At 32.3% G+C, this 23,074-nt stretch overlaps 1 protein-coding gene across 1 annotated transcript; it reads left to right on the top strand.

Moving 5' to 3' along the window:
* The first annotated feature begins 21,790 nt into the window (after positions 1 to 21,790).
* On the top strand, positions 21,791 to 22,788 carry LOC131644761 (putative glycine-rich cell wall structural protein 1). Its single transcript, XM_058915353.1, has 2 exons — positions 21,791 to 22,529; positions 22,748 to 22,788. The coding sequence occupies exons 1-2, from the start codon at positions 21,998 to 22,000 to the stop codon at positions 22,786 to 22,788; spliced, it is 573 nt and encodes a 190-aa protein (XP_058771336.1). The 5' UTR covers positions 21,791 to 21,997.
* Positions 22,789 to 23,074: the final 286 nt, after the last annotated feature.

The raw sequence follows: 23,074 nt of genomic DNA, 5'->3' as shown, positions 1-23,074 counted from the left end.
AAAGAAGGTGTGAAAAGCTTTTGATTTTGATTTGAATGGACATAAGCAAGCAATTAAGAACTACCTACCCTAAATTTAGAAATTTGTTCTTTTAGTCTTTCGGGCGAAAGGGTCTATCCATACCATAAGAGGGCAGGAAGTCTTTCAATTGGATTTGAAGGGTCATCGAGAATAATCGTTCGCCACAAGACTGTCCCATGCCATAAAGAGGGCAGGTAGTCTAAGGGAAGGATAAAATAGTCATTTAATATTTTTAGGCATCATGCGAGGATACCTTAGCAATAGGGACAATTATCCTTATGAGGCAACCATCGAGGGAGTTTCTATAACTTTGAAGGCAACATTGCTTTAGGTATCCTCGGAATCGAGGGACTTGACTATTTTAAGGCATTATCAATAAGGCAACAATAATAAGGCAACCAGTTGTACTTAGTGATCTACGTTAATTCAAGGCTTGCACTCCCTAAGATTACTAACCACAGCTGAAAAATAAAAGCAGAAGGCAGAATCCTACGCTATTACAATAAACACCTGCGGGGATGGGGAAAGGCAGAAAATAAAATAAAAAAACAACAAGTAATAAAAATCCTTGAATGCCTTGATCTCGAACCCTGAAAATTAAAAATAAAATAAGGGTCAGTGTATTGACTATTCGGAGCAAACCCTATTTTGGGCAAAAGGTAAAATAATATTTCAATAAAATAAAATAAGGGTTAGCAACTTAGCTCTAATGGTGCGTAGTCGGAGGACCTTGGTAATCCTGAAAAATGAAGAAGAGAAAGGGAAAGAATTGGGCGCGAAAATAAAAAGGCAAAAATAAATTTAAATAAAAGCAAAAAATTAAAATTAAAATTTAAGCCAAAAAATAAAAAAAAAAATAATAAAAAAGTTAAAAACTTAGCTTTTTAGTGGGTAAGGCGCGTTGTCGGAAGAAACCATGTTGATCATCCTGAAAAGGCATAAAAAGAAGTATGGAAAATATTTAGTGCATTGCAGTTCTACAATAAGGGTTAGCAAAACATTAAGGATTAGAGGGTTTTTTATGGTGATAAATTCTAAATCTTGAGGATTAATGAATAATCCTAAAAATACTTTAAAACTAACAAACCTAAAATTAACCTAATAATAAAAAAAACTTTAAGTTTTTTTCTTTTTAAAAAAAACTAATTATTAACCCTATTTAATTATTCTAAATTAATTTTAATTATTTAAAATAATTAAAATCTAAATAAAAAAAACTAAGTTAAAATTAATACTAAATAAAAGAAACAATTAAGGGGAAAGTTTATCACTTAAACAAATATTTTAGTTTGAAAAAAGAAAGAAGATTTTTTAATTAAAAATAAAACAAAAACAACCATGTATATCATTAAAATAAAATAAATAATAAAAAAAAAGGAAGGGACTTAGCTGACTGGGGCGTGTAATACAGTGCAATGCTCTCCTGAGGGTGTATGGTGGTAATACTGCTAGGGCCGTTGGATCGAGTATCATGAAGATCTAACGTCATAAGGAGAAGGGCGTGCCATGAGCATGCTTGGGTCATGTGCCACTAGATCTGCAAGATAGACAATACAAAGAAAAAAACGCACATAGCCAGGATTCGAACCAAGGTTTCTTTACTTCCCAACAAAACTCCCCAGCCAGCTGTGCCATAATTGTTAGTTGTAATATTGATGGATAAGAAACAATAAATATTAAAGTGAAAGTTAATTGACCAATTTCAAACTTGGACCAAGGTGGGACCCCAGACGCTTGAACGAGCCAACCAAAAGAAGAGAGAGAGTCCGGCGGATTGACTCACGAATGGCAGCGCAACACATGGACTAAATGAATCATCAACACTGTTCATCGTCTTCCACTTCTCACCGGCCCTGTTTTGCTACGAAAACTCCTTCGAATTTGCTATGACTTCGACTGCACAATTTCGTAGCCAAATCTGGATTCATAAAACCTGCGCAAAACACGATGAACGAAAACAAGAACCGCCCAGATCCATGTGAAATCATGCCCTGAGTTCAATGGTGGCATTGGTTCGGACATAAAATTCATGTAACTATGAAAACGAACGTCGTCATCCTCCACGCCCTGCCATGGTGGTCCCTCATTCTTGCGTGAAAACGACATAAAGACGGTTCTAAAAGCCTCTAAACAACATTATAAACTCAGAAGCATAGTTAGTTTGTATTGAAAACCATTAAATAATGTTATACGAAATTCAAGAACATGGATGAATATGATGAGCATGATACCATGGTTATTCGTATTATGGGACTTGGTTAAGAGTGTGTTCTTACTCTATGTTACCTGAGGAGTGGACTGGGATAATTGTTTGGACTTGAATGTGGCTGCAACACCCTAGACGAAAACTTGCTTTTCTTTGAGATTTTTGAAGCTTGAAACCCTAGTAGCCCTCTTCTCCTCCGTTTTTTCGTCCTCCCTCCTCTGAATAGGTTTGTTAATATATATGGGAAGGAATTAGGTTAGATCATGGGCTTGGATCATTGCATTATTTGGAGAAATATTTGATTGAAGATTATATGATTTTTCTATTTTTGCAACCTATCTTGCACCAATAATTTCTCACGAATTTCTCTATGCTAAGTCCATATATTTGCTCAAGATTTGATCACAAAATAAACTAATACCATATCTTTTATGTTTTATATTATTTGTTTATTTTATTTAAGAATTTAAATGAATAAACTCAAAAATAACATAAAATAATAATAATAAAAATAAAAGAATGGTGCCATGGGCCTTATAATGGATCATGAACATGCTTGGAGTCCAAAAACCTAAGCCCAATACTCAAAAGAATCAAGTTTGTTCATAATGACTTTTGTGTACTCTTTGAAATTTAACCAACTTTAGCAATTCGTAACTCCTTCGATATTTATCATATGAAGATGTTCTAGGACTTTTTAGAAACCTTGAAGGGTCCTCTAACCAGTGTTTTTGGTCTCATGTCAAAATAATTTTCCATGCTCTTTGTGTGCTCTTTTGAAAAAGATGACTTCTGGTTGACTTTTTAAAAGGGACCTATAATGTTTTGGTCCGTATCTCTCAAATGAAGCATTTTTAGACTTGGCATGTGAGAGACAAAATTGTAGAGAATTCAATTTCCTTCAAAATGAGCTTTGGATGGGAAATTTCTAATATTCAATGTGAAAGTTATGGCTGGTCAAAGTTCAGTTGACTTTTCCTATGAAAACCCTAATTTAGAAACTTTTGGATTTTGATGATTCTGGAGCTTTTCCTTGATGAATCATGATCGATCCTTGAAAAAATAATGAATGATACTCCATAATGAGGATGTTGACCAAAAAACAGAAGTTTTGACTGTAGTTTTTTCCAAAGTTTGACTTTTAGTTCAACTAGTCGATTATTGATCGTTTGAGCAGTTGACTGAGTAATCTTTTGAATCAGGGCTTGAAACTTGGCCTGAGGATACTATGAGGCATATGAGAGACCATGAATTCCACTTGAATTGTGAGAACTTGATTTTACCTTGAAAAGATCGAAACCCTAATTTGAGGATTGTTGTTTTTTAGGAGAGTGTACAGTCAATCAAGTCTTGAGCTTCTGATACTCAAATAAGCTTGAGTATAAAATGTAGTGGGCAAATTTTGGGGTATGACACCTAGGCTGTCCCCTTGTGCAAGAGCGCGAACGTTAACGCCGCCCAACTAAAAAACACAAAAACAAATAAAAAATATGGAGCCGAACTACGGCGCTCTGATTCCTGAAAGGGATACGTAGGCATCAAGTCACGGGGCTTGAACGAGCACACTTGTAAATAATTCCTTCTTTTCCCCGTATTTCTTTTGCATTCATTCGCATATAGACATAGACATAGACACACCCTTTAGATAGAAGCAAACATAGGTGGATACCATCGAGTACGATGGGCGCGAGGGGTGCTAATACCTTCCCCTTGCGTAACCGACTCCCGTACCTTGATTCTCTGGTCGCAAGACCCTGTTCCTTCCTTGGTTAGGTTTTCTGATATTCCTTTCCCTTATGGGATAAATATATCGGTGGCGACTCTGTTCATTTTTCGCGAGCGTGCGACAGGGACGTCGATAATAAAGATGAATGGTTTAGAATGTTTAAGGTATTGTTATTTATTTAAGTTGTGCATTTAATTTATTTTTTTAGTTATGGTTATTTAAATGAAATTCTCATTATAATTACTTAACATTTTATTTTGATGTCATACAAAACATTATTGCAGGAGAAATGCGTGTGGGATCCATTGAGTGAAAAAACCGTTCAGAAAGTTTTTAATACCAGATGCTCTAAAAGAATGTCTGATATGCTGCGGCGAGTAAGGGAGAATTATGAGCTTCACGGCATCCGTCCTAGCTGGATAGGCGAGGAGGTTTTTCAGGAGCTTGTAATATATTGGAGGACTCCAGAATTCCGGGCTAAATCAGAAACTTTTAAGAAGATGAGGGCATCTGAAAAGGGCGGTTGTGTCAACACAGTTGGAAGTATTAGCACCGCCGAGCATGCCCGACGATTGGTAAAAGTTTTAAAATTTTTAAGTTACATCTTTATTCATAATATAATTTACTAATTATTTTTAATTATATTATATAGGCTAAGCAGTTGGGGAGAAGACCATTGATGCCTGAGCTGATTTCGAGGACCCGGACAAGGAGATCGGGAGGTGTTGTCGACGAGCGCACGAGGATGTATCTTGTAAGTGAAATTTACGTTGTTTATTTTTTTTATATTTGTACAAAGTTTGTGATGTGAATTTCATGTGGCAATTGATAAATTGCCACGTGAAAATCATGTGGCAAATCATAAGTTGTGGTGTGAAAATCACGTGGCAACGTTTTAATATATTTTAATTTATAATATGTATATATTTATTTAGTATTATTAAATATGCATTTAAATATTTAACTTAATTTTTTTATTGAATATGTGTGCAGGAAGAATATGATAGACGACTTGCCATTTTTCTGGAAAATAATCCTCAATTCATGCCAGCAGAGGGGGAGCCGCTTAACGCGGATGTTGATCACTACATTTGGTGTGATGTTATTAAAGATAAAGGGCCTAATGGTTGCTTTTTTGGGGCTGGAAATTTGGCGTCCAGCTATAGATCTGGTGACCGTAATCTGTTCCAATGAGTTCAGGATGGAGAGGGTGGATCGCGTCAACCAAATCTGACACAGGAACAAACTGAATTAATAAGGCAAATGGCGAGACGCAAAAGTGAGGCCCAGTTGGAGATGATGCGGAAGAGGCAGGCTGATATGGAGGAGCAGCATGCGCGGCAGATAAAGGGCATTATGAAGAAACAAGCTGAGATGGAGGAGCAGATGAGACGGTTTATGCAAGGAGGTGGGAATTACAGTAATGTTCCTCCTCAAGATCAGCCGGAGGATGACGGAGTGGCTGATGATTTTAATCCGGATAATTATTTTCCGGATGATGATGCTTCTTAAAAACATTTTGTATTTTATTTGTTTTTAATTTATTTTTATGTAACTTATTATACATTTTAATTCATTAAAATATTAGTTTTAAATGTTTAGTTTTATTTAATTAAATTTATTACATAATGTTTATTATATGAATTTATTTTATACAAATTTATTATATAAATTAAATTTTATAGATTTTATTATATATATTTTATTATATAAATTTTATTTTATAGATTTTATTTTATAAATTTTATTATATATAAATTTTATTATATATATATATTTTAATATATATTTATTATTTATATAATATATTTTAATTCATTAAAATATTAAAATATATTTTATTGTAGCGTGAATAAATTTTTTTTTAAAAAAAGGCATTTAATGTAGCGATGTGGTAAACACGTCGCTAAATTGGTCAACAACACATTTCCCCACACCTGCCACACCTGCTGTGTGTGCAGGGAGCTGTCTCCTATGTCATCTTGTTGCGACGTGGGATTCACGTCGCTACCTTCTGACGTGGTCTCCACGTCGCTACAATGTTGCCACGCTTGCTCCTGCGACATAGATGCTCACGTCGCTACTTTTTAGTTGCCACGTGATTTTGAAGGTTGCGACGTGTAATCCACGTCGCTGCAGAGAACATTTTTTGTAGTGCATCCAAACAAACTTACACCAATATTTTTACAAGTTTAACTTGCAACATTAAAATCTATTACAATATTACAAGGGAACTAAGTCGTTGAACAGAAAAATTCAGCATAAGAGTAGAACACCAGAACTCTCAGATGAAATTTTTCACTCTCTCAATACTAAGGTAATGACTATTGAATGAAACTGATAAAATAAGAAGAATGAGAGATACAGAAGAGTTGATAAATAAAAAAAAATACTCCTTCATATAGACAATTTTTTGTCTAAAAAAGGTTAACCTAAAAAGGAAACGTTAATATGATATGTTACTTAATCAATTAACAAAGCTACTTCATTTGTTATGAGGTGTTACTTTTGATCTAATCGATTAGATGAAGAGTCTAATCAATTGAGTTTTTACTACTCAATTAGAAGACTTCCTAATAGAGAAACTATTTGCATGAATTGATTTTTAAGAAGTTTTAAGAAAAAGGAAGAAAAGTTTAAAATATTGTGTGTGCATGTGTGTGCACATCGCCTTAGTACTGAAAGATTACTATTACTTCACTTGCATTAAAATAATCAAACTAACAAGATAAAATATTAAGTGCATATATGATCAGACGAGCTTTCACATATTCACAACTTCATTTTCTTTGGATTACTTAATTTAACTTTGTTTAACTATTTCAACTAGAACTTTGAACACTTTTCCTTATGCTTGCATCTTGATTGATGATGCTTGACTTATCTATTCTTTATTCAGTAGTTGTCTTAAAAACCTTTTGAAGACATTTACCTACACAACACATAAAATTATATTCTCCTCATTTTTTATGATGAAAATGCATCTCTCTTGGAGGTGGTTAAATAGAAAAATATAGATGAAACAATTTGGAGTTTTTGAGCTCTCTCACAGATAAAGAGTATACTCTACTTCCCATTATAATACACTTCTCTCTCTTTGTGTTTATCAAAAATTATGACACACATATAGAGATAATAAAAAACACATAGAACATATAAATCACATATAATAAATGGGAAAATAACATTCATATATTAAGAAAAATGGAAATTACAACTTGAAAGAAAAGAATGTAAAACCAAGCAAGCAAACAAATAACATAAAAACAAAAAGAAATGAGCTACTAGTTGTTTCCACCATTATCATCACCAAAAAGCTTGAGATCAATAGGTACTCCACTGTTAACTAAGAGCTTTGTAATTAAAGTAATTTGGACAACCATTTGATATAGAGTCCTTGAGTTATCATCATGCTTTCTGATGTTCTCTTGAGTGTTGTATAGGATAATGCTAAACATATATTTCAAAAGAAGGAGTTAGGGGAATCTCATAATCAAAATCTTTAAGATGTAATTAACCCATCTTTGCATTCAAGATTAACATAAAACGCCTTCACCAACTTTGGAAAAATCTCTACAGATTTGCTGTAACTGAAACTCCTTAGACCTACTTTACTTAAGACATCAAATAATTCAAATTTTAGAATGTATCTTTCATCAACATATTGAGGTGTGATGAGTAGAAAATTGATGAAGTTTTAGTTGAATTAATTTTCTTGAGCTTCTGATAAAAAATATTCAGATACATTGACTCGTGATGAAGAACCTCCAGCGGTACAAATTCTCTTAGGTGCCATTTGATGGTGGTGGTGATGTTGTTGTTGTTGATGATGATAGAAACACACAAGTGGCAAAATTAAGGAAATTAAGAGAGAAAATAGCAAATAAATGAAGATTTGATAGATGAAGAAAAGAGAATTAGAGGTTCCCGTGTGCATGGTTGGTTATTTTCAAAAACCAAACCCCAGTTGGTTATTTTCAAAAACCAAACCATAACCATTTTAAAACTATTTAAATGGTTTGGATTTATAACCATAACCACGTTTTAATCAAAATTGGTTATAAAACCGGTTATAAATTTGGTTATGATTATATAACCGGTTTTTAAAAAAAATCCAGTTTTGAAAATTATTTTTTTCGAAAATATTTTTTTTCAAAAAATAAATTTAGATTTTGAGAATTAAAATATTTGGATTTGGTTAATAACCGGCTTATAACCGAATCCAAAATAATTTAACCGGTTAATAACCATTTAATTATATCCGGATTATATGAATGGATAACCAAACCATTAATAACTAAACCGGTTAATAACCATTCAATTATATCCGGATATTTAAAAGTGGTTTAGGTTTGGTTATGGATTTGGACATCAAAACCGAATATTTTGCATACCCCTAGTTACCTATTTATAGCAACCTTTCTAATCCGTTAGAGGTTGATCTAATCAATTAGGTCTTTAATTCTAATTGATTTATAATCGGGTGAGAGAAACAATTGTAACTTTGAGTGTCTAATCGATTAGATTATAGATCTTATCAATTTGAGGGCACTAGATTTTAATTTTAAACAATCTTAATTGATTAGCTCTGAGGTCTAATAATAATTAGGAGGAAAAATTTCTTGCTTTTTGGGTTCTTTTGAACATGAAAGAAGATTAGGGTCTGAATTGCTTTTAAGACCTTCCCCTTTTATTTTTGACTTCCCTTTTCTTACAAGATACATTTTAAGCATATAGTTAATGAAAAGTATAATAAATATTATAATTTAACATTTGTTAGAGAAATAATCAAAATTTTCTGAGTTTACTTCCTAGCAAGTGACTTATCTTTTTACTAAAAATAAATAAAATTAGAGAATTTATATAGAAAAAAATTCTATTTATTTAGATTTTTTCTTTACCCACCTCCCTATGGGGGTCACCCCCAGCGAAAACCCCATTTTACCCCGCTTCGAAAATGCATTTCCGAAATATTTTTTTTTCTAAATTTTTCCAGACTTCGGAAGTGCATTTCCGAAAAAATCCCAAAAATTGAGATTTTGACTAATTCGGAGATGCATCTCCGAAACAACAAAAAAAAATCTAAAAAAATCCCAAAAATTAATTTTAGGATATTAATTAATTCAATTATCATAAATTTGATATAATTTATGAGTAATGAATAATAATAATTATATATTTTTATATAATTTATGAGTTATGAATAATAATTATTATATATTTCTATTTTGATACATATTTTAAAATTTAAAATAATTTTAATTAAAATAATTAAAATAATTTCACTTACAAAATGAGTTATAATTTTTTATTTATATATTTATATATTTATATATTTATAATAATTATTATATATTTATATATTTACAAAAATAATTTTAAAAAAAAGAGTGTTTTAATTTATATATTTATATAATAATTATAATAATTATTATATATTTATAAAAAATATTATATATTTATATAATAATTATCATATATTAATTATAAATATATTTATACATTTATATAATAATTATAAAAATTAAAACAATGAGTGTTTTAATTTATAATATATATATCATATTTATATTTATATATTATATTTAATTTTAAATAATTCAAAATTTACTTATGAAATTAAGATGTTTTTTATTTATATAAGTTAGTAAAATAATTTTTAACTTTAAAATTGTTTAGGAAATTTTATACCTATTAATTGTATTGATTCACCTTGATTTTATACCTATTAATTGTATTGATTCACCTTGATTTTAATTTTTTAATAATTATTGAATTCTTTCGGAAGTGTATATCTGAAACATTCCAAGACCAATTTGGTCTTGGAATATTTCGGATATGCATCTCCGAAGACACCCCTCCCAAAAAAGTGTTTTCGGAAATGCATCTCCGAAAACCCAAAAAAGGGGTGTTTTCGGAAATGCATCTCCAAAAACACATTTTTTTCGTGTTTTCGGAAGTGCATTTCCGAAATAAGAAAAATTTTGAAGAAAAAAACGTTTCGGAAATGCATTTCCGAAGTGAGTATTTTGGGTTTTTCACTGGAGATGATTTAGAAAAGAGGGAGGTAGGGAAAGAAATTTCCTAAATTTTCTCTTCGTATAATAAACTTGCTTAGGATTTATACAAATCTTCTACTTCACTTTTAAGAGAGTCACAAATTTTATAATTATCAAAATTCACTATATTTTTTAAGTTGATTCAATTTATCCATGATTCTTTTAATCATAATCTTTAGAATTACTAAGACACGTTTACCTCTACACTTGGATGAGAGTAGGGGTAGAAATAGCCTGGGCCGAGTTAGACTTTGTTAAGCCTAAGTCCGACCTATTAAAAAAATTAAAGCCTAAGCCTAGCCTGTCGTAGGCTTATTTTTTAGGCCTGAGTCTGGCCTTTTCGAATGCCTGATTAGCCTGTTAGCCTACATAAAAGCCTATTTGTTTTAGACATATGTAAATAAGCAATTAAAATAATATTTAAATAAACTAACTTATTTTAACTTATCTATTAGCATAAGTTCTTGGAGGTTATTTGTTTAAGAAAACTTATGAAAATAATATTCATCTGGTGTTTTCATCTTATTTTCACAAGTTCTTCAAGATAACCAAGTTTTATTTATGTATTTTAATTCAAAGTACAAAACATAACACAATTGATCATAAAAAAATATATTCATATTTATTTAAATAGGCTGGCCTGATAGGCTTAAAAGACTTTTTTTAGGGTCTGAGGCCTAGCCTTTTCAACTAAATAGGTTTATAAAGAAGCCTAAGCCTTTTCTATTTAAAAATAATGCTCAGGTTTGAGCCTATATATGCTAGCCTGTAGGCCCCTGTTATCGGTCTGGCCTATTTCTACCCGTAGATGAGAGTAGATGAGAGTGAAGTTTATATAAAGTTAGTCACACGTTTATGTCATATCATAGCAAACTAAAGTTGACATTTCTGGATTTTTCGATAAATTCAACAAACTGCAATAGATCATATTTGTTGGATTTATAGCTGAAAGAGAAGTATAAGACAATGACATTAGTCTGTTCCAATAAGGTTTGAATATTTTCAATTGGAATTTTCTTTCCATTTCAATTGGAATCTCCACCATTATAATAATCTTTTCCTCTGTACCATAAAAAACACTCATTTTAAGGCTCTATCCCCATTAAGTTGTGATATGAAATAGAAAAGTGAAACAGACTTAAAAAAGTGTATTGAAAGAGAAAGAAAAGAAATAGAGTAGATTGTTAAAAAATTGGGTCAGACATATAATATTTAAAAGAAATAGAATCATATGTTAATTAGTTAAAATAAAGTGATACATTCTAATATAAACACCATAAGTTTTATATAAACAACATAAATTTTATTCCCATAAAAAAAAAAACATAAATTTCATTTTATTTTAATAGAGATAGAATTAAAAATAACAAAAGTTAGATATAATCATAACTCGGACATGATATTCTTATATATAAATGAATTATGTCTTAGAAGAGAAATTGTGACCAAACTAACAAATTTTAAAATCGGAAGATCACATTTTTATAATTTAAAACATCTTTTTCATCAATTCTTTTTGTATGCTTCAACATTCATCATCTTGATCTAACATAGTTATGTAAAAAATTTGGTTTTGAAAACATGTTTATTGTTTATGTTGATTTTAAATTATATAATGTATAAAGATTGTAAACATGTTAATTAGGAGCAAGTAATAATTTACATTTAATCCAATGTTTTGCAAAAAATCTTGCAGTGTTTGGTGAATGGTTTTTAAACTTCAGAGTTTAGCATTCAAGAAGGATTAGAACAACGCGATTTATTAATTCTGTTTCTTTTCTTGTTTGTGGTGGAAGGTTTGAGTGGATTGTTTAGTAGGACTATAGAGTTAGATATTTTCTTTAGATTTACGGTGGACTCATTAGAGTTGGTGGACTCCCACTTCCATTATATGGACGACACCTTAATCATGGTTGATCTTTTGCTTGAGAATCTTTGATTGATTATGGTTATCTCAAGGGTGAGCTTGCCTCGAGTCTTTGGGTTAACTTTGCAAATAGTAGTTTTCTATGGGCCAACGTGGATCCAGTGGCTTTGGATTTAGTTGAAGACTTTTTCTATTGTTAGAAAGAGTTCATTCCTTTTAGGTATCTTGGTTTTTTCGTGGAGGCAACTATCGCCTTGAGGGTATGTGTGATCTGCTGATAAATATTTTATTTAAGTGGTTATTTTCATGGAAACATATGTTTGTCAGTTTAGGGGGAAAGCGATGTTACTTATTTCACTGTTTAATATCATCCATATTTTTCCCATCTTTTATGAAAAATGCCCATACTCACTCATCGAACTCTCTACTACTCAGAATCCTCTATTTTGTGATACTTTTGGCATTATGGCATTGTTTAATATGTATTTAAGAAGTGCCCTAAAATATATATGTAAAACCACTTAATTTTGACACTTATTAGTTAGTAAAATATCAACTACGTAAATCAAATAGTTTTTATTCAAAATGCATGATTTATTATGGTATACTTGCAATTTATGCCCTTGATCCGTTCATAAATGATTAATAATACACACTTTACTCTTTAACGTGAGTTAATAAGTTATTTACCTGATTAGGTAAATGATGAGCCAATAAGTCTTATTTGAAAAATGTTTGTGTGGTTAGTAAAAACTATTTGAATTAACAAGTGTTAACTAATGTGTCTGACTGGTTTTTGTGGTTGTATTACATATACTTATGGAACATAGATATTTGTACTGGTAAAAAGTATAGGTGGGCATGTTTCCCCTGCAAGGGTAGGAAGACTCAGAGGCCTAATAGGTTTATAACATGATATGGTGGTTAGGGTTTGGCCACAACGGAAAAAAGCGTTGTGTGGTGATGTTTTGAGGTGTTTAAGAGACCTGCTCATGTGAGGTGAGAGGCTCTACAGATGACCGATGATGGTTGGTAGCAAGCATATAATTATCACAGTCATGTATTAAGGATGTAGTTAGCGTTTTGCTCTTTATAGTGTAGAGAATGTGTATCACTTAGGGTCTGTTCCTTGTCTTCTTGAGGGGAAAATATATTTATACAAGTCCCTAGGACCTAGAGTTTGAGTCACCCTTAGTGGAATTAACCATTCCATTCCTCTCAAGGGAAGTTATTGACCACCTACATTTCAGTAGTGAAGACTTCTTATTTTTTTTTACTCATACGTCAGGGTTACCTTTAGGCGGATCTCTGAGACATCGCTTGGGCGAAACAATTCCTAGGAAAGGGCGCCTTGGTTTAGGACTTCCACAACTATAACACTACATAGTCCATCAAGTATGAGAGCTTTTCTAAGGGAAATTTATTTTTTAACTCTTACAGCGCGCCCCTTGCCATGTCAATAATTTCTTAGGATAAGGGTGAGCACACTCACTAGGCGAGTTCCTCATCTAGGGGTGAGTCCCTTAGCTAAGGGCGGCTCTTTCGGCTAAGGACGAGTTCCTCAGCATTGGACGAGTTCCTCGGCTATAGGTGTCTATTTATCATTACCTTCAATGTATGAGTCAGTTTCCAAATGTCCCTTGTTTAGCTAAGAAATATAAGTCATGGATGTATGTCAATCCTCCTACATTTGTGCTTACTTTTATTTAATGTAATCAATGATGACCTATTTTTCGAGACCTTAAATGTTAGTGGCACATGTCAGAAATATGCTGAGTTTTTCTAAAACCCCAAGGCGATCTAGAGAGTCTTTTATACATTCCACTATAAACGACTCCCCTCTTGGCATTTGCTCCATTTTAGTTTTTCTCTGCAATTCCATGCAAGTTATCTTCCCATGTCATCTCTTCGCTTGCAACCTTCTCTCAAGTATGAATTCCTTCTCGTTTATTTTATTTTTTGTATTGGATTTTGCGAAAGTATGCTTGAGATGGGGTTTTTACGCTAAATGTAGGGCTTTAGTTAAGTAGTCCTTTTTGACGATTACGACGGTGGTGATGACTTCTTTTTATTATACTATTTTCTTGGGAATAAAACGTCTTCCTCCTCCGTCGTGTCCAAGGATTCTGGTGACCCATCGAAGGATTCTAGTAACGTTGTATCTAGTTATGCCTCGAAAGAACAAATTCATCTTTTCTGATCGGGAATAGATGTTTCTTCTTTAAAGGATGAGGATCGGGTTATTTTGGAGATTTATTCGCCATCGGAGAGGGTGGCCTCGTATGTTTCCTCCAAACCTCCTTCATTGTACATCTACTTTTACCTCCCTATCATCAAAGACATGGGAGTTATTTCCCCTTCCCCCTTTTATGTAGAGATCTTTATAATTCTTAATGGCGTTCCCTCCTAACTATTTCCTAAGAGTTATGGTTATATTAGGGCCTTTGAGATTGTTTGTGAGGACCTGGACATTACTCCGCAACAAGGGACTTTTTCTCATTCTTTACCACCAACCCATCAAAGGGTAGCTGGGTGTCCCTAGGCATTCGGTGGACGCAAGGCTTTTCCACCTATCACTCCAATCATTATAAGTATTAGAAGAATAGTTTAGTCGAGTGTGGGGGCGAGACGACTTTCTGGGGTTGTTGGGATCTGATGGTGCCCCCCTTTCCTCTGTCTTAGACGAATGATCCACTAATAATCACTGGGTATAACTCGAAGTTCCTTTCTCTCAAAGAGAAAAAAACTGTTTTCTTCATGTTGCAGTTTGATGTTATGGAATGCCGAGAAGTAATTAACCTCTGGTTAGGGAATGGCAAGCTTATCGCCGCCTATATAGGTAAAACCTTTTATCTTCCTTTTATAAGCTTTTGTATATCATTTATGATCTATGTATTGTTTTGTAGATATAATGGCAAGGATCTTGGCCGAGGAGCGTAAGCAAAGATGAAAGAATCATAAGTTTTCCAGTAGGGGTACCAACAAATCAAAAAGTCATCCTAAGGGTTTCATCTTCAAAAGGTAAGAGAAGTTAGTTGATAAGAGTACTACGCATAGCTGGTTCCCCTTCCGTCATCGACAAAGCTGGAGCGGCGGTGCCCTCTACAAGCAGGGCTCCATCAGCTCCTACGGCTTGGTGGAATTATGTCGAGATTGACACCCTCTGGTTTAAAAGCTCTCACCTCCCCTTTTCAAATAGTTCCCTTTTGTTTATTAAGCCCTTTTCTCTAAGCCATTCTCAGTCATTGTGATCATGAAGGACACTCTTTTGCTGAAGGTGCTCATGCTACATGATGTTAAGCAAGGAAGGCGTGACAAAGCACTGAAAGAGTCAGAGGCGAAACTCAAAGAGCAAACAAAGGCCTTCAATAAGAGTCAAAGGCTGTGGCAGCCCCTTCAGCAAGATGAGAAGAAGTTAGAGAAGAGGTTTCCACTCCATACACAAGACCGGGGGGGAGTGGGTGAATTGTATAGGTTTGAAAATCTATGGTTTAAATCAAAATTATCTTCTAAAAATAGAGTTTGAAAACATTTGAATAAAATTGTTTGAATATGGAGCGAAAATTAAGATGAAAACAAAAGATTTAAGGGAATACATATAACATCAAATATTTATATATGTTTGGTCTTAATTAAGTGACTTACTTCTCTCCTCAATAATTGATCTCGAAAGTATCAAATACTGCTTGAGAGATTTTAGAAGGTTAAACTCACGAACCCCCTTATACAAGAAAAATGAAGTTTTAGACTAACTTTCAACCAAATAACAGACTGAAGAATGAAGCGGCTAATTTTCACTAAACGAGGAAGATGTATTTGCAAAAATACTATGATGTCAAAGTAGGAGAGTGTGTGAACAAAATATAAGTTAAGTTAATAATAAGTATGCATACTTGTTATTAACCCCTCATATTTATAGTTATTTTGACCTCCAACACACTCTTGAGTTATTGCAATCTTGCTCAGAAGAATGTTGATGTCATATCACAATAGAGGTTATGTGCTAGTGTATTTGATAGTCGTGATAGGCAGAGACAAGTCTTTTAAGTCATATGAATTCTCCGGTGGGAGTGATTTTAGCCTTTTAGAACTAATATCTTTAAACATACTTATCAATTATCTTACACTTTTCGGAGATCTTGTATAGGATGTTCGAGTTAGCTACGGTTAAACCATAACAAAAAATTTATTTAGCCCATTACTAACAATAACAATTGTCTATGGAATCTCTTTTAAGCACAACTTAGCCTTAGAAATATATGACACCACATGTTGTAAGCCGCTATGTAAACTTTCATATATGATCCATTTGAATATGACATCATAGCTAACTTACATGCCATATCATTCCTTTTGAAATATTTTCATGTCGAATTCTCCTTAGTGTACTAGCCAATTAGACATATTTATTCTTCAACTATACAAATTTGGAATTTGCTTGGTTCAATTTTCATTTAGTAATTTAGGCCTCTTACGTCCATAATGTTATAACAAGGAATTAATATTGCTACCAAAGAAACGTCTTGGCAAAAAATAAGAACGCTACATATTCTTTTTAGTCCTTTAACTATAGCTCTAGGTCCATTTTGGTCCCTTAACTTTTAGAAAGACCATTTTGATCCCTTAATTTTACAAACTTGTCCATGTTAGTCCTTTCCGTCTAATCTGTTAGTCCAAGTCAATGAGTAGAGTTATGTGGCATTAATGTGGAATGCCACGTGTTTAGATCAACTTTAACATCCAAGTTAGCTACGGAAAAAGCTATCACTAAAAAAATTGCTGAATTTTTATGGTTGTTCTTCGTCTTGTTCATCTTCTTCAAGTTTATTAAAAAATACTGGAATTATTAGATTTTAAAACACAAGGTGAAATTGAGGCAATAATCCAGACCATTTTTTCATGAGGTAATAAGCATAACCCATCCACTACCATGACCTTTTTTCATAATTTTCAAATTTTGGGTTCAAAATTTTCAACCTTCTTTAAAGCTTCAAGAACCTGGTTTTGTGAAGAACAAAAAACCGAAAGTAAGGGATTGTTTTAGGAAATCAAAATCGAAAATAAAGAATTATTTTTTATAATATAAAAATTGAAAGAAAGAAATTATTTTACAACATCGAACTGAAAAGAAAGGGGTTGTTGTGTTTCTGGATTTGAGAAAAAACACTTTAAGAAACAACACTTTATGTTCATAGATGATTTAGATGTGAAAAAATTTAGAAACAAAATTTCACATGCAATTATTGTTACGAAGGAATTGATTTTCTGTCATAATGCTTTCATCTGTATGAATCTAAATTTTTTTATTTTGTATCAACACGCATAAAGGAGGAGCCATACGGTGGAAAAGCCAGGAAGACCGTTTTTATTTTATGGGTTTAATTTAAGTGTATTTATGTGCTTTGAGAAACTTAAAGATTCAAATATGAAATTTTTAGGGTTTTCTACTTTGATGACCAAGAACAAAAAAAATCCAGAAAAATGTAGATTTGAATATGAGGAACGAGGATTGGAAAAAAGAGAGTAAATCTATAGATCTAAAGCTCAACTATTGTGAGAACTGTGAAATGTATCGAGAGACTTTTGTTTTGTTCAAGGAACAACTATTGTAGAAAACTTGTTACATATTGAGAACATTCAAAGCATCAATGAAGGTAGTGTCAAATCTGTCAAAAAGATGGAGATTTATGTATAAAACCCAAGAAACCCAAAAAATAAATTTTAGTGACCGAGTATACTGTCTTTAAATGGGTTCCAAAATTTTAATGTTATATGTCATCAGCCAAATAAATTTAATGTAAGTGAAAGTTAACGTTGTTACTAACATTTGGATGAAAAGGACTAATATGATACAGTTTATAGAGTTAAAGAATCAAAATGATCTTTTTAAAAGTTAAAGGATTAAACTGGACTCCGAGTTAAAGATAAAGGACTAAAAAGGGTATTAAGCCAAATAAGAATCATGTTGAAATCGTGCATATGCCTTGTACTATTTTTAATTAATTTACATTGATCTATGGACTTGAATTATTGCCATTGTATCGATCTCATTATGAATGAGTCTCTCGTTTGAATTATTGTCTTATTTTCATTGTTAAAGTTTTAGAGAAAATCTCATTGCACCCTTTGAAACTTTTAGCTACCTTGCAAAATTCCATCTATACCTTTGATTTTGTACATGCACATCAGAAAGCACATTTTTTTGTCAAATTTTTTTCTTTCGAAGGTGCATATACAGAAGCATTTTAAACTAGTAAACATTAAGAAAATTTCAAATTAATTCAATTCAGGGAATCTTCTGTAGCTACATCTATGGAACGTCTTATCTCCATAACATTCCGTAGATGTACCTACGGAACTATCTGATATAGTTTGACCCAACATGATCACTCCCCCATTGTTTCCTTTCTTCTTCAACAATCACCTCCGCAACCTAAAAACCCTACATCATCAATATTATTTTTCACTCCAAAACTCCAACTTTTTGGTGTAACATATCAAAGGGAGCAAGAGAAGACATAATTTGAGGTAAACATTCATCTTTATCCATTTCAATGCTCACATTATGTATCAAATTTCAGTAAGAAAAAGTAAGTTCCTTCCGTAGGTACAGGTTTATTTGAAACTAGGATGCCTCATACCACCTACGTCACCGGAATGAGTGCTTCATCATACCGCAGATGTCGAGACATGGCAGGATATTTTTGTTGATAGGATGCGCAAATTTAAAAGATTGAACAACATAAAAAAGGAATCGAATGCGGAAAAGTCAAAATTGGAACCACCAATAGATTTAGTCGGCGATAATTCTTTTGATTTGTTTTGAATTTTGAAAGTGTAAGATAGACACCATTTAACATTGCAATATAATCATTTTTTGTCAATTATAATTTCTAATGAAAGGTTAAGTATGTGTTTATATATTTTTTCCTGCTATATTATTCTGTTCTGTTAAAAAAATTAACAGGGAAAGTTATGTTAATGTATCTACGAAAGGTTCAAAAATGGTAAACTGTGGGTTTTTTCGTAGATATACATACGGAAACAAAATATCTAGGTTCTTTCCGTGGATATACCTGCAAAAAGTTCCGTGACAGAAAATGGATGGTCTATAATCACCTAGGTATTCTATAAATTTGGGGTTTCTTATGTTGTCTTTCATACAAACACAAAAATGTCTCAATATGATGCCAACATTTGTTGGTATGTCGCAAGTGTCTCCTACTCCGATGGTAGAACACCCGAGCGGACGTTCAAGCTCAACGATTACACCTCGCTCGATGTTATCATTGACGAAATCCGCTATCGCCTATTTTACGGAGACAAATGAAATATTGTGAAGCTCGAGTATCGTTCACCTTCTGTTGACAACTAAGGGAACGTCGCTTACATCAACTTTGAGCTCAAGAATCGAGAGGTTGTTTTGGTGATGTGGTGAACGTATTACGATTTCAAAGAAAAAATCTCGCTCGAGTTCGTAGCGACGGTGCAAATAACAGCCGAACAAATCTTATAGATGTGCAAGCGTCCACCAGACTATTAAATATTATATTTAATTTGTTGTTTAAATCATCAATTTAATGTCGATTTTAATCTATGAATGTTGTTTTTATTGTTGCAATGTTAATTTGGTGTTATTATTTATCTGATTTATTCCATAGATTTACATACGAACATATTTCGTAAATACATCTATGGAACGTTTTCACGCTAAATAAAAAAAATATTTCTAAACCCTCTAAGAATTTTGAAAAGTACCTAAGAACTAAAAAAATGTAATGAGTGACTAAAAACTCAAAATGTAATGAGACTTTCTCCAATTTTAATATTACTAGTAAAATTTCGAAATCAAATATCAAATCCACGTAGTCAATTTATGCAGCTCTTTTGTTTATTTGTTTTTTTCTTTTTGAAATTTTCGCCAATATTTTTATCAAATGAAACACTTATCTTATCATTTCAGACCCATTTATTAGACCATTAGTTTTGTTTAATCCAAAGGATTATGTTTAATCGCTTAAACATACCTCCATGTGACCTTTAATACATTTTGCGTTTAAAAGAGAAAATATGTGAACATTCTAGTCTTATTTTAAATTAAAATTAACTACAAAGTATCGATATTGGACGAAACTTTAGTCACTGATTTTTTTTATATTTTAAATACGTACAGAGGCAGGCAGGTAGGTAAATAGAAAGTGGCAAGCAGCGACAGAGGCCTGCAGATGCAGGTGTATGTGCTTGAAGGTGTTTTTAGGGCCTATTTTTGAAGTCAAAATTCAACAATGCACTGCTTGCTAGCACATTTATGTGTGCTATTGAATTTTTAACTAATTTATTAAAGTCGGGATTATTTTAAATATCAACAGTAAAATACTCGTATGAGGTACTCTCTTTCCTTATTAATCAAGTGTCAACGGTACTTAGTCATTACAACAAGATACCTAAAAGAGAAAGAAAAATATAGTTGGAATGGAAGAAAGATAAACAAAAACAAAATGTACTACAAAAAGTTAAAAAAAACAATGGCCGACTTCGCCAAAAACTGTATCATCATAAAACAAATCCAAACAAAAGGAACACCTAACTTGAGAAGAAAGATACATCAAAAAGCAAAGAGAATAAGAAGAAGAAGATGATGATGTCATGAACAGCTATCAATCCACCTTCCCTTTGCAATCTTCATCACCCCACCACACCACTAACATATTACACGGGCGGATCCAAACAATATATATTGGTGTGGCTAAACATAAAAGAAAACATAAATTATATTATATTTAAAATAAAAAATAATATAGATTAATGAATTATTTACTAATGATGGATCGTGTCAAAAATATTAGAGGGAGCAGTAAATATTATAATTAAAAAAAATTATAATCATATATAATTTTTTTCAAAGATTTGAAATATATTAACACAATAATTATAAGTTATATTTTGCTTAATTCAAATACATATATATATATATATATATATATATATATATATATATATATATATATATATATATATATATATATATATATATATATATTTCTTAAATTTAAAATTGTTTGAAATTTTAGAGGTGTCTATGTTTTATTTGAGAACTTTAGTTTCTTAATAGTTTTATTTTGAAGATTTTTTTTAAGATTATGATCGTCGTCTATACAGTTTATTAATTTAATTAATAAAATATTTTTGAATTTATGTCAATTATAATAAGTTGTTATTTACACTTAATAAAAAAATAAAAACTTATTTTAACAACATATAGTGCATAAGAGTTGTAATTTATGATGTCTTTATTATAATTTTGTAAATTTATACTACTATACTTATACTTTAAATTTATTTGAAATTGAGTTGACAAGAACTCAAACTTATGTATTATATAGTTTTTAAATATTATTAATATTTATTATAATAAATTATCAATTACATAATATAATTACTGAATATATATTAGTTAGTTTTTAAAAAGGAGATCAAGGGTTCTAGTTTTTAGATTGTAGGTTTTTTTATTCTAAATAAAATAATATAAACAATACAACACAAAAAAATATATTCAATAATAAAGTATGTTGTTTCAGTATGTTAGTATTAAGCTTTGTAGGTAGGTTTCTCTAATTTAATAAGTTAACTAAGTGTGTATATATGATATAAAAAAAAATTGAAAATTGGTAGGTCCGCCCCTATATCTAGCTTGTCCTAAACATCAAATCGTCAAGCAAAAGCCAACAACACCCCCACTCCCAACATCTCCACCATGTGCTTTACGCTATATACATATATATGGTATGCTCAATTTCTTAACGTATAATTTCATTGCCAAAAATAGCAAAAACTTTTCAACCACATGCAACAAACACTTAGCTAAGAAAAATGGAAGACTACTTAAGTGCACCATTATGTTTATAGCATTAGAGATGGGTGAACATGGTGGGGACAGATTGGAGTTGAAGGAAGATAAAAGTACTATTCATCATCACTTTGTAGCTAGTGGAGTAGTGGAGATTAATGTGAGCTAGATAGTAACTAACTAGTGCAATGCGAAGAGTATATATAGAAGGGTGGTATGTAGTAATTGTGATATATTCATTGTTGGGAAGTGCTTAGTGATTTGGCGAGAAATGGGGATTGTGATGAGGAGAGTAGTATTTTGGGTGGTTCTAGTTGTTGTGGTGATGGTTTTGAGTCCTGGTTTGGCTAATGGAGGAAGTGGTTTTCATGAGAAGACAAGGGATGGCAATGGGATAAACTCTACTGATGATGTTTCTCTTGGAGAGAAAAGTATTGTGGAAGATTTTGGCGGGAGAAAGAAAGACTATTCATCTGAAAATGTAGTAGTTGAAAGGAAGTTTAGTGAGAACAATGGTGGAAAAGGAGGGGGTGCTGGTGGTGGAGGAGGAGGTGGAGGAGGTGGTGGTGGTAGTGGAGAGGGAAATGGGAGAGGTGGAAATAGAGGGAGCAGAAAGGGGAGGGGTGGAGGTGGTGGTGGCGGAGGAGGAGGTGGTGGGGGTGGAGGAAGTGGACAAGGTCATGGATGGGGAGGGGGAAGCGGTGGAGGAGGAGGAGGAGGCGGTGGTGGTGGTGGAGGAGGAAAAGGTAATGGTCATGGTCATGGAATAGGTGGAGGAAGTGGAGGAGGAGGTGGAGGTGGTGGTGGAGGAGGAGGTGGAGGAGGAGGTGGAGGTGGAGGTGGTGGTGGTGGTGGTGGAGGTGGAGGAGGGGCTGGTGGTGGTGGTGGTGAAGGTTGGGGTTGGGGTGGAGGGAGTGGATGATCGTGCGCATAAGGTGGATGAGCAAGGAAAATAAGAAATGTTAATTTGTGTGACTTTGGTTCTTTATATTTTTGAACTTTGTGTTTTTGGTGATTTCAGTCATTTTATCTTTCCGTTTGTGTTTCCACAATCTCTTTTGAATGGTGTTCCCCATTTTCAAAAGGCAAATAATTGTTCACGTTTTTAATTATATTACTAGATAAAACTTTAAATATGTGTCTTACATTTTATTACAGTGAAAACAAAATGTATCGAGATACAATCGTTTATGTTATTGGTATACAAAGTTTTTATATGTTAATGTCATAATAGAATATGTATGATTTATTTCTTGTGTTTTTATTAATTAATCCATGCATCTAGAAACATTAGAATGAAATGGAAAAGATATTTTTTCAATTTATATAAAAATTAAATAATTCATAA

Source organism: Vicia villosa, linkage group LG1, assembly GCF_029867415.1.
Source record: "Vicia villosa cultivar HV-30 ecotype Madison, WI linkage group LG1, Vvil1.0, whole genome shotgun sequence".
In the NCBI taxonomy this organism is placed as follows: Eukaryota; Viridiplantae; Streptophyta; class Magnoliopsida; order Fabales; family Fabaceae; genus Vicia; species Vicia villosa.
This window is presented reverse-complemented; position numbering and strand designations above follow the sequence as displayed.